The sequence below is a fragment of the Balearica regulorum genome, chromosome 2 (genome assembly GCF_011004875.1).
Source record: "Balearica regulorum gibbericeps isolate bBalReg1 chromosome 2, bBalReg1.pri, whole genome shotgun sequence".
Classification (NCBI taxonomy): Eukaryota; Metazoa; Chordata; class Aves; order Gruiformes; family Gruidae; genus Balearica; species Balearica regulorum.
This window is the reverse complement of record NC_046185.1, coordinates 61,344,825-61,357,622: the sequence shown is the minus strand read 5'-3', so window position 1 is coordinate 61,357,622 and position 12,798 is coordinate 61,344,825. Positions and strand designations below refer to the sequence as shown.

The 12,798-nt window shown below is 34.6% G+C and overlaps 1 protein-coding gene across 2 annotated transcripts in view; it reads left to right on the top strand.

Annotated features, from left to right (window-relative positions):
- TMX3 (thioredoxin related transmembrane protein 3) overlaps positions 1-12,496 on the top strand; it is a 30,566-nt gene extending 18,070 nt beyond the window's left edge. The window contains exons 11-16 of one of the 2 annotated variants that reach the window (XR_012833877.1): positions 1,123-1,180; positions 2,041-2,094; positions 2,401-2,457; positions 5,962-6,091; positions 8,251-8,411; positions 9,514-11,673. Coding sequence is in view for 1 of the 2 variants with exons in the window: in XM_075744527.1 (XP_075600642.1) it covers positions 1,123-1,180; positions 2,041-2,094; positions 2,401-2,457; positions 5,962-6,091; positions 8,343-8,411; positions 9,514-9,780 (635 nt within the window). In the remaining variant the exon portion in view is untranslated. Of the gene's footprint in view, positions 1-1,122; positions 1,181-2,040; positions 2,095-2,400; positions 2,458-5,961; positions 6,092-8,250; positions 8,412-9,513 lie in introns of both variants that reach the window. The other variant, XM_075744527.1, reaches the window with a different exon arrangement.
- Positions 12,497-12,798: the final 302 nt, after the last annotated feature.

The window sequence follows — 12,798 nt, the reverse complement described above, 5'->3', positions numbered from 1 at the left end:
TCTAAACAGTAGTTGTCTCCTAGTGTATTCACTAGGTGGCCTTTTAGGGTGTGGAAAGAAATGCAGAAACGTGAGAATTGAGATATGGAATTGAGGCGGCAGGAAGCTATTGCTATTTCACAAGAAAGCCTGGGAATGAATCATTGTTCCTGCCCTCAAAAGTCTTCAGTATCACTTGAACAAGAGTGAGTTTCTTTTGTTGAGGGGAACACTTCCTGTGGCGTGGTGATAGGTAGGCATTGAGCAATAGATCTGCTTGGTGGGAACGGTTTTGAGTCAATCGTGGCATCTAGAGAGGCTTAATAAACTGTTCTTCTGCACTCTAGAGGCTTTAGTTAATCCAACTGATGATTACCCTGTTAACAGATCTGCTTTCCTAACAGGAAATGCTTGATCTGGAGAATATTTGGCCAGCTTTCTAAACATATTTTGATCTGGTTCACTGTAGGAGGCTTTATTGTTTTGTTTGTTTGTTGGGTGTTCTTTTTTTCTTCTTTTTTTTTTTTTTTTTTTTTTTTTTTAATCAGAAAAGGTTCACAAAGTGAATCCTGAAAAGATCAGTATATTCTGGTGTTTGGTCTTTAAGCTCCTCTGCCAGGTCTGTGAACTAAGTTGTTTTTCTTTTGTAGTGAATTCTGAGCTCTGCCAGTAAATTTTCCATGTTTTTTTTTCCATAAGGACAATACTACAAATTTTAAATAGTGTGAAAAATAGCTGTTACAGAATCCATACAATTGTGATTCAATCACTTAGAATCAGCTTGTAACTGCTATTATATAATAAAGATTTCCATAGTGTTATATTTAGGTATATGCGAATATGCAGCTTGAGTAGGGAATTAATTTTTAATCTGTGTGTTTCCCTTTTAACTTCTTTCTATGAATAAGCTTTTCATAGAATGCTAGTGGTGTGGCATTAAGGCATGTCTTGATTTATTTTCACTAGCTTTAAGAAAAACACAATTTGGTCAGCTAGAAGAGGCTATTTGGCATCAAGGCTGTTTTATACTTAAAACTAATTCCTGTCCCTGGAGAGTATCTGATCTTCTAGGTTCGAGTATTTTCCATCTGAGAATGCTTGTTTCTTTTTAAATGGTTTCAAGTATTTTATTCCTTATTTTAGGAAAACTTGTGGCTATTGCAGTCATTGATGATAAAAACTCTTCAGTGGAACATATCAGGTACGGAATTGAATATTGGTGACACTATGGGAGAAATGTGCTGGTATGGTATAGAGAACTCTGCAAGTTTCTTAAATATTAAGAAATGCTAGGTTAAATGAATGGTTTTAACATGTGAATGTTCTCTAATTTCTGACTTCAGCCTACTGAATTAATTTAATTTATGACTGTTGAATGCACATGTGCTTCAATGAGATGGTGGGAGTTCCTCTATCACTCTTCTGCCATTCGTTAAATAAGATCACAGGAGCAAACAGTGATGGCATAGCTTTTTAAAGCTATTGTGTCACCTTTTAAACATAGATGAGAGTACTTGACTTCAGATTACCTTGAGAGAAACTTAGTCAGTTTAAACAAGTTTAACAAGTTTACTGTTTCTCAGCTCAGTTGCATTAAAAATGAATTTAGTGATGCTTATATCTTAGTTGTCTGTGGAACTTATATTAAGGGGTGTTTTCAGTTGGGTTGGAGTTTGCTGAAGAGACTGAAAGGAACAAGACCTTGTCCCTTTCTGATTGCATACATAATTAGACTAAGAAAACATTGTTCAAGTACTGTGTATGCTGTTTTCCCAGACCTCTTTGAATTTTCTTCAGAGTCACGGTGCTGCATCTTCAGAAGGCAATAGATGGAATGAAGCAGCCTGTCTGTGTTTTTTTCATGTTGAGACTATGTGGTAGATAGCCTTTCAACCCTTAGAAACCAAGATGAACAAAGTGGTTTTTGTTAATGGAATAGGGAGCTCTTGTTGCTGATGAGGTACTATTTGCTGCTTACTGGGGAAATCTCAATGTTTATTGTTTGCATTTTGAATGAGTATATACTGGATTATCAATGTCACTTTTTTTTTTTCCCTTCAGACTAAAATCTATTATTCAGGAAGTTGCTAGAGATTATCGGGATCATTTTCACAGGTAGGTACACATGGTACTATGATATCTTAAGTGAACTTTTGCGTTAACTTTTTTAAGACAGCAGTCATTTTTGTCTACATGAAAAATGTTACAGTGCCTGCTTTTATATTCATATGCTGATATTTAATAAGAACATTCCATTAACTGAGTGTGGTTTGAGATGCTGACTGTCTTGTAGGTATTCAATTTTTTAGCTATATTGCTGATTATGTGCTCTCACCTTCAGTTATAGGAAAAATATTTAAGGAAGAATTTCTGCTGAAACCCCCTTTTTCATCATTCTGTTTTTCACTGCTTCTCTTACAGAGATTTCCAGTTTGGCCATATGGATGGAAATGATTACATTAATAGTTTACTAATGGAGTAAGTAAATTATTATTTGAATATTCTTTCTTCTTTTTTAATTGTTGCTAAGTATATTTAATTGAAAACAATCTTAGGAAGAATTCCTGCCTTTCATAGGTTAAAAAAAAATTGCTGTCCTCAGAATTCATCATGTAATTCATCAGTATCAGTTGTTTGTTGGATTAAACAGTGTAATTTAATGTTAAAAGATTGGTTTACTGATAATGCTGATTGACAAAGCTTATCTTTTAGGTCTACTTTGTTAATTTAATTACTCTATTAGAACTCTTTTTTTTTCTGTCATTAAATTTACAGAGTGCTAGACAAAAGTTATGTCAGTTTGTAACAGGAAATGTAGATAATGGTTATGTATTATCTATATTTTTTATTTTGGAGAGGCACATTTCATTCTTGATGCATTTTTAAGACATGCATAGAAATATGCTTCTGCAAAAAAACATAAAATGCATGGAAGGTGCTGTCTGCACTTGATATGTACATGGTACATTTTGAAATATATAAGTAGTTTAACAGGATACTTGACATTTGCCCTTATTATGATCCTTGTCTAAAAATGCGTAATTAGAGTTAAGTTGCTTGGCATTTACAGTTGACTTGTTCTGCTCTGGCCTTTTGAGTGAAAGAAAGGAGAAACGGGTCAATATGCCAGCTCTGTAAGTTTTCCAAACACCTTTCTTGAGGATCAAAGCACAAACATGCATGTGTCCATGCCCTTAAATGTTCTAGGAGCTTCATGGGGACAAGGCACAAGGTCTGTATTTCTGTGGAATGTCTGTAGATTAACACCTGAATACAATTAATTTAAAAACAGCTGTCTCGCGATTGAAGTTAAATGATGTGATTGATCTAGTGCTTTATAGTTGCCAAAAGTGAGACCTTCCTCACTTCATTAATTGCTTCTCCTGTGTAGGCTTTTATGTCTGACTGTCTGCTGAGCTGTTTCAGCCTGTTTATCTGCCAGAAAAGTGTTTGCTTTCTGGCTAGGCGAATAGGGGAGTTATTTTGCTGATCCAATAAAACCCTTAAATGTCTTCCTGTGTATTCTGCTGAGTACCAGAACTGATGTGCGAGGAAGCAGGGGAGGGAGATGAGGTCCCTGCGTGGAAGAAAATGAAGGGGAAGAAGGCAGAACTGCCACTACAGTGGTAGTGATCTAGTAGCAAGATCTGTTCAGCTGGATTGTTTAACTTAATCTGCAAAATGTCTGGTTTTATAATTTGTAGTGTTATGGGAAGTTGCTGTTAAAGTACTCGCAGGCTTCCAGTTATTTTCTAAACAGAGTTTAGAAACAGCATAAGTGAAAAGCAGCAAAAGAATGCAGCAAAATATGTTCAGTGTTATAAATAGCTGCTCTTCATGTGGCTACTTGAATAATTCGAGTAAAACTATTGCAAGTGCTTCAGTTTTCCACTAGATGACAGCAAGTGGCAATAAAAAAAGCCTTCTGGATAGTGAGAAATCTATTGCAGAATACTTTTTTACTGTGCTAGATCCACATAGGAACAAATTCTGTTTCTTCACAAAGGACAAAATATTGTATGATTCGTGAGCAAAGTAGCAGTCCTTGATAGAAATACACTTATGACATTGGCTGTAACTCCACTAGTAGACATAATTTATCTGTCTCTTCAGTAGTGGATGAACATGCTTTTGTTGGATTTAAGAGGGTATAGTTAAAACCATGCAGAAAAGAAGAAAACAGAATATTATGTATTTTACTGGAAGCAAAGATACATCTTTGTGTAAGCTAAGGTATATAGCATCATTAGAATGTTAAGTGTAGGTGTATGTAGAGTATTAATTCCTCAGCTCTTGGAAGAAACATATTAAACGTGTGTTTATGGATCTCTGTATAGCATATAAAATTTGTATATGGAGTTTATCTTTCAGCTGCTCTACAGTGAACTCCAAGAACCTCAGTTTCCAGACTTTTAGGTGCAATAGAAGCACTTTTTTGGGGGGAGGGGGTTCTTTTCTCCTTCCAAGTAATAAAACTTGTTCTGTTTTGGCTGGGATGAGGTATTTTGACAGAGGTTGATAACCAGGCGCTTGCAAAAACACCTGACTCTGCCTCCTACTTATATTTCTTGTTTATTCCTAATAAATAGAGAATAAATATGTCAAGGGAAAAAATGTATTTAGAGAATCTTATGTTGCAGGTTGTCAAAAACTGTTGACAAAGTTTTATTGTTTGGTTGGTTTTTTTTTTTTTTTAATTCTGTTGAAAGCATGAAATTATTTTGTTATCTCTGTAGTTGGCCTTACATTTTCTGAGGTGCCACCATACTTTCAACTTGAGTATTAGGAACATGGTCTGCACCTTAAGTCTTACGGTATTCAGCTTTCTAATAGTTTAGGCAATTTTCATGTGTAAGTATTAAACTTGTTCGCTTCCAGGTTTGGAATTGAATTTAAATTTAAAAACCAAACAAAACACCTAAAATATGTGAGAAAATTTAGAAAACTCTATGACTTCAAAGAAAAATGGGAATCTTGAGTAAATGCTAAACAATATTTTCATTAAATGATTGATTATGGATTGATAGCCACAGTTAAAGCAGAAATCACCACCAATGTTACATGGATTACAAATGTACATGGGCGGGGCACTATTAAGAGTGGAAATGTAGAAAAACAAGGTTTGCATTGCTTCTGCTGTGAAGGAAAGCCACCTAATATTGAAATACATTATTGACAGAACTGTAGTAAATTGACAGAAACTGTAGTAAAGTACAGGAGGTTTTTCATCTTACTGATTGAATGTATTTTAAACCTTTTATGTTGAACTATATACTTGTGCAGTAATAATTTTTCTTAAAACTGATATAATTTTGAATTTAGGGCTACTTTGAACAGTAGATTATACTGTTTATCTCCAGAGATAATTTCTAACCTTTCCTTTTTTTTTTTTCTTTCTTTCTTTCTGATTCTGTGATACTAAACAATGCTTATGCATGTGAAGGTCAACTGCTGAGTAATAATTGTTTAAAAACTCTGTAGCTCATCTGCCATCTGTAAGAGATGGAGAAAAACTTTGGTATGGCTTATTCTTTTGACTTGACAGGTAGAGGTTGATAGAGCTAATCCCATGACTGTATGAGATTGAATTTTTGGATTTTACTTTTGCCTTTGTGTACTAAAACAGTTAATGTGTTGTGCTAATAATATATTTCATATACAAGGCTACTATATGTGATCTTTTACTACTTGGCAAGTCATAAGGTACTTGATTTGCAGTTGCTATGGGTATGTAAAATGTATTGAGCTTCAATAGTGTCACTGACACAGATGTAAAGGAGAAAATATTAATGAGAAACATGCTCGTACCACTTAGGTGATTCTCTTTTCCTCTTCCCTCTTGCCTTTAAGGAACTGCTATAAGGAACACAAACGAAGTGAAGATTAATGGTTACCCTTTTAAATGATCTAGGAATTATTTGAATTGCAGTGCTTTACACAGTAGTTCTTTAAATATATAAACTATCTGTTTTGTGTTTCCAGTGACTTGACGATCCCTACTATTGTTGTATTGAATACCTCCAATCAGCAGTATTTTCTACCAGATAGACACATTGAGAACACAGAAGATATGGTTCAGTTTATTAACAATATCTTGGACGGTACAGCTGAAGTAAGTCTTCATTGTTACTTGGACTATGTTGGTTGGTGTTTATTTCCTTAGATGCTGAAGCAGGGGAAAAAATTAGGTTACTCTGATTGTTATGCCATGTGTTTTATCTTGCTGTCCTGTCTGTCTTCTTGTCTTGGGTGCTATCAGTGAATACGTGATTGTGAATTCTTGAGGTGTGCCATTGCTCACTGTTCTGACTGCACAACCTCTTGTAGAAAGCAAGCTTTTTTTTCTTTATAGCATAATGTTAGCTGTCTGCTCTTGATATTCCTTTTATTGGTGTCATTGGTAAATGGAGAGTTTTTTATTGATCTCCTGGTTTAAATGCATTTGTTTAATATTTTCTTCATTGTGCATAATTCAACTCGACCCTTTCTTTTGGGCGGTAAATTAATAAATCCAGTAGCTTGATGAATGATATGTTCAGATTCAAAAAACAGTGGTATACTTGCTTTGCTTATTACAAACAGACACAAGCTTACCCCTCTTTCTCTGTTCTGAAACTAAAAATGAGCTGTCTTTTGTTAAAACAACAAAAGTAATAAATCCATCTGGAATTGATGGCTGGGACAATTTTTTTTAATGTTGGCAAAGCAAATTCAGGTTTGTTTATTCCCTCTGTACTGTAAGTTGGACAGAAAGCCATGTTGCGTGGATGAGGAAAGAGATCATGGATCAAAGCTTTCACTTGCACTTACGGGGCAAGAAGGCTTTGCCATGTAGGGGGGCAGTGCTAACAAATCATTTGACTGCCTCCTGGGAGAAATCTATGTGGGTATAAGCCCCAATTCACTGTATATTGAATGTGTTAGCTGAATCCCACTTTACATTATGCCAGCAGGTTTAGGTCATTGGGTGGTAATGACAAGTAATGCTGTAGATTGTTTCAGTCATATGGGGTACTTTGGTTTATTTAATCTGTCAAATTGATGTAGCAACATAATATAGGTGGATTTGCTTGCTGTTCATGCCTTTACAGGCCATGCTTCCAGTTGCAAGGTGAGGGGTATTCCTGTAACTTGATGGGGTTTTGTTCTTCAGTTCTCACTTTTATAATGTTTTTAATTGCATTGAATTATGTTATCAAAATCTATTTGACTCTATTTAAATATATCCTTCTGTTTGAAATAACAAATCGATTTCTGTCTGTTTTTTCACTTTGAGGAAATTTTTTTGTGATGCCTTGCGGTTTTTGCTGTAGTGCTTCTTAAGTCTTTCTACCTTTTGTTTTCTATATTTCAGCTAGTACGATTAAAAGTCTGTCTAAATTCACATCTGTATATGTATGTGAGCGCTAATACAAGACAGACAGACAATACAAGATGTGACTTCATTTAAGCTAAATGGTGTCTGTAGACATAAAATGGCACTACTTTGGCTATATTCAGGCCCAAGAAATTGTGCAGCTGTTAGGGAATGACAATCTTCAAAGTATGCTGGTAAACAAGTAATAGGATGCAGACTTTCTGAACCACATTGAAATTTCTGAGAAGTATAACATAATCCTGCTCCCTTCTTTGGGAAGTGTTGGATTATTCACCTTGATTTTCATGTTATTTTCTGTAAGGTCCTCTAGGTAGCCTTCTGTGAGTGTGTTTCATCTTTGTGGAATTTTGTAATTTGAGGGGTTTTGGCCAGTGTCAAGTGCTGATCACTTGACTTCCAAAATGTAGGTTTTCTTCCCATTTGTTTCTCTGGCAACTCAAGGCAGGTGAAAACTGGTCCTGTTCAACAGACAAATTGCCTTTGGATTCCTGTAGTTATTTTGAAGACTGCTAAATTAGGTGACAATGTAGGTATAGTCTGTTATTGCTTGACACAAGTTTTCTTTATTGCACCTTCGTATCTTCTTGTTACTTAGTTCTTAATTTTTTCTAACTGCTTCTGTCGTAATCCATAAATAGATATCCATCAGCTGCAAGAAAATTCAGATGATCTCTGCAATTTTGTAATTGTTACATCAGGACAGTTGGTAGTTTCTGTTAGTGTTCCTCTATGGTAAGAGAATGGAGTGCCAATCCACTGTTTGCAGTGATTGTTTAAAACAATTGTGAGAGACTTTTTCATGAGACTATTGGAATGTTTATCCATGCTTGAGAAGTTGGAGTGTCTGGGCATCAGGAGATGCAAGAATAATTACTTTTCATTTCCTTCTAAAGGGACTTAAGATTGCAAGGTCTGAAGAATGAACTTTTGGAATCATAACTGAAAAGTGTCAGCAGTTTTGACATGGTTCCATTTGAAATTTCAGGCACAGGGTGGTGATGGACTTCTGCAACGAATCAAGAGAATAATCTATGATGCCAAGTCTACTGTAGTGGTAAGTTTTATTTTTTTGTTAAATTAGATGGTGCCTCTGTCAATCAAGAGCAGTTATTTTCAGGAGGTTCAGAAATATTTTTATATAAGTTTGTGTATATTGTATATATTGTGTATGTATTACAGGTATATAGACATTAGGTTTAAGCCAAATTAACTTCTTGATTAATGTTTTTAATAGTATTTTCCAGTGTGCTAAATATTCAGCATGTGCTAGTTTCTTCATTTTTCACTCCTTTTCTGTATTAGTGTGATAGGTATTTTAAGAGATAGAACAGGCAGAATTCAAAATCTTTTCCTTGATCCTTTTGACATCCTTTCACTGAAATTGATAGCACTTTCACATTCTGAGAAGTGTTGTGGTTTCAGTCTAATTAGTTAGAGTATAAGGGGATAAAATACTACACTTGGTACAGTTTTAAAGCAAGTATTTTTATCATCTTTCTTATGAGTTAATTATACTTAACAGAAATTTTTTGGGAAGATGTGCACAAATCCATTTCTTCACTTGTCCTACACAAGTAAAAAAACCTGTGCTGTGAATTTAAATTGAAACTCACATGTTTCTGTATGAGTGGCTTCCAAACTTCTGTGAATGTGCAGCATTTAGCCATTAGTTTCTGAAACCAAAAGTCCTTCCTCTTGTGTCAAACTGCTCTTCCATAGGAAGCTAATAACTGAATGTTTCTGCAGATCCCATATTACTCAAACTAATTTTTGAGAATGAGACACAAACAAGAGATGAAACTGGTTGCTTCAAAGGGTTATTTTAACAGCTAGAAGGATTGTTTCTCAAGCTTCAAACAATGAATAGGATATGCAGTTGGCATGTTAACATCAAGTATCCCAATGCAACGTTGTAATATTTGAACTTCTAAGGGTTTTTTTATTAACTTATAGTAGGAATTGTTAAAATGAGGATTCTTCCTTTCTAGGGGAAAAAAAAAAAAATAAAAGCCACAACCCCCCCCCCAAAACAACCAAAAAACCTGACTCTGTCATTTTTTATGTTTCTGAATAAATACACTGAGTAATACGTAGTAAAGCAGTAATTTTGTATATTCACTGAAAGTGTTCTTTACTTCAAATTTGTGTTTCAACAGTCTGTGTTCAAGAGTTCACCGCTTCTGGGATGCTTTCTCTTTGGGTTGCCCCTGGGGGTCATCAGCATTATGTGTTACGGAATCTGCACAGCTGATACAGATGGAGGGGTAGATGAACATGAGGCAGTGAAAAAGGAAAATGGTGATCGGGAGCTCACGGATGAAGGCAGTGAGGAAGAACAAGAGGAGGAAAAGAATGGAAAATATACAGAACTTTCAGATGGAGAGCTTAAACAGAAAGACATAATGGAAAAGAAAAAAGACTAACTTGTTTAGAAAAAGAATTCTCTAGAATTTCCAAATAGACTTATTTATTGAAGGTAGTCATTTATTGATTATCTTCATGAAAGAGGACCTTTTTGTCTGCGTTATGGTAGTTTTGACTTGCATGTATTCAAATTTTCTCAGAAATTGACAGAAAAAAAAAAATAGATGTTCTCTCTTAATTGTCTCTAATAGATTAACAAAGAGAAATTTAAATTGAAAAAATTTGCAGGTACAGTTCTACACAGTTGGGTTTTTTAAGAGTTTTGAATTGTTCATTTCCAGAACAGTGAGATAATGTTACTTGACCTTAGTTTATGTGATGAATTATTACTAATATAGCCCAGCTAAACACTCATTCATGTAAAATTTAGGCTGAAAACTAAGAAGGATTAAAAGATCTGTAAAGTCTTTCAGAGCCTGATAGCTAAAGACAACTTAGACTTTTTCAGGAGTTTACATGTTCTACCTGTTGCATGTTATTTTGGAAAAAAAACCCCAAACCAAATTTTTCTATTTTCTCAAGTTAAATGTAAATTGTTAGGAGTTAGAGGACTGTTTTACCATGTAATAATATAATTATTGGCAGTCAAGAATGTTTACTTGATATAGGATGTGGGAGTTATATGCTAAATTAAGTCTTTATTAGCACTTTAGCAGCTAAAAATATTTGAGAACTACATTATAAACCTTTTAGAACATGATTGTTGAATTTTTTTCTATGAGCACTCACGCAAACTTAAGTGTGAACAATCTTTAAGTTTTCTGAATCGACAGTACAAATTCATAAAGGAAGACGTAAATATAAACACCCTCTTTTTTTTTTTTTTTGCATAACTCTCTAATGACAAGCTGTTTGAATGCTGTAAATTTGTTTTACAATTCAGATTGTTGTATATCGTTGAGGCAGTTGGTGTTACTTTTGTTTGAGACTGTTACCTACTCTGAAGGAGGGAGCTAATGGAGTATAATATTAACATTCATAGGGATTGGTCAGTATAATGCTGTTTTGTTACGTGTTTAACCATAAAAGTCACTTTTAATACAAACCTGTGACTGTGAAAAGGACGAATTTGTGATAAAATCTCCAAGGATAAGCTATAAAGCAGCTTTTGGTGTCGATGTCATGGAGAGTACCACAGAAACAAAACTTGCTCTTCCTCTTAGTATTCATGCTGGGGGTTTTGTTTGTTTGTTTGTTTTTTTAAGGCTATATTACTGTATAGTACAGATTATAATGTCCTCCTTATAAGGCAGCTTGATCCCATAAGAGATTCCTGTGTTATAGCACTAAATTGAGGAATTCTAAATAAAAACCATGGGTAAGGCTAAATGGACAAACCCTGTGTTTGAATAAACCTGATGATGATATAAATCATAAGCAGGGAAAATGTATGGCATCCTTTTTCCTTGTAGGAAAGAATCTTGTTTCTTCTGTTCAAATAGCTTGGTAACAGCTGGCTTCGTGTTGCAGTGCAGAGTACAGTAACTAGATGCCTGACTTCAAAGGTTTTTGTTTTCAAACAGTATAAACAAAACCGAAGGAGATTAGGACATTTTTTCAGAAAAATTCCATGTCTGATTTTGAGTCCAACCTTTTTTCTTTCAGGAGGAGAGAGCAAAAAATTCATAGAATACTGAGTAGCATGTTTCTGATATGTTTTTTCCCTTTTTGTTTTCTCTTTTTTCCTTCTGTGAATTGCCTTTTTAAATTTTTTGTCATTATAGCTAGTTGTACATAATGGCTTGAGTTTTCTTGCTTTTTTGATTTTATTTTTTTGGCAGAATCTGAGGTGTAGTTTTAGCATATATTTTAAGAATGAGATGCTTAAAAATGTGTTTAGAAAGTTTTTTAACATGATGTAGAGCTTTTGAGTTGTTTAAAAAAAAAAAAAATCACTTAATGACATGCCTGTAAATTCCTTTGGGGTTTAGCACGATTCCGTGCTGATAGTCAAAATGTAGAACTATTAAGGCAGTAATATGGTTTTTTTATTTGTCTCTTTTTTTAAGATTTCAAGATCAATTACATATTTAATTTTGGCTCAGGCTGTAAACCTGCAGCTTTTGACTTACTAAAAAACCTGAAGTGGTCACTGGAACGCTGCTGTTCCTTCTGTGATGTGTAATAAAAAGAAATAATAATTCTGAGTTCTGCTACATTGCTAAGAACTGTTTCAACTATGAGCCTTCACTTTTTGTGGTCTTTTTTGTTTTTGTTTATAATCGGTAGTAGCCAAATAACTTGCTGAGAAATCTTCTGAGATACGAATCTGAATATGATAAATACTGTGTAAGAAACATCACGCTGTTAATACTGTAACATTTAGCTGCTGGAGTTAGGAGGAAAGCTTGTGTCTCAGTCACTTCTGAACTGTAGTATCAATCAGATGTGTACTGAACTGTTGAAAATTAACTTGAACTGTACTGCCATTTTCACCAAATCGTTCTCCCAGCTATATTCAACAAGACAGAGGGAGAAGAAAAGCATACAAGTTCTATACTGGGTGTCAGAAGTGATGTGAAACTAAGGGGTTTGCTGTGGTCATGCAATAGTCTAGAATGCTGTCTGAGGGGGGACGTGGCTTTTTTTTTTTTTCAGTCTCTAAAGGTTTCTTAAAGCAACTTCACTGTAATAACTTTGAATTCATGAAATAATGCTGCTTTTTTAAGTCAAGTGTAAGCCTTTTGTTTTTCTGTAATAAAAACATTTAAAAGAGCTTGTTTCCTTTGCTTAATGTACACTGCGTTAAGCTTAGATATTACACATTGTGTGGCCCCGTTTCCTGGGACATGTAAGTGTGTTTTAGGCCCCAGGTAACGCCGTACAGAAATGCAGCTGGTAGCTTTTAAGAAGAAAAGTTAGTTCATCTTGTCTGATACCTTCTTATTTTGAAAATACTCTCTAGATGTAGGAGTTAATACTTACTTGTCTCTTACTTAGTGAGCACCCTAGCAGTATAAAACAAATGCATTTCTGAAAAAGAAATTTTAAAATACCAGTTCGTTCCATTAGCATAC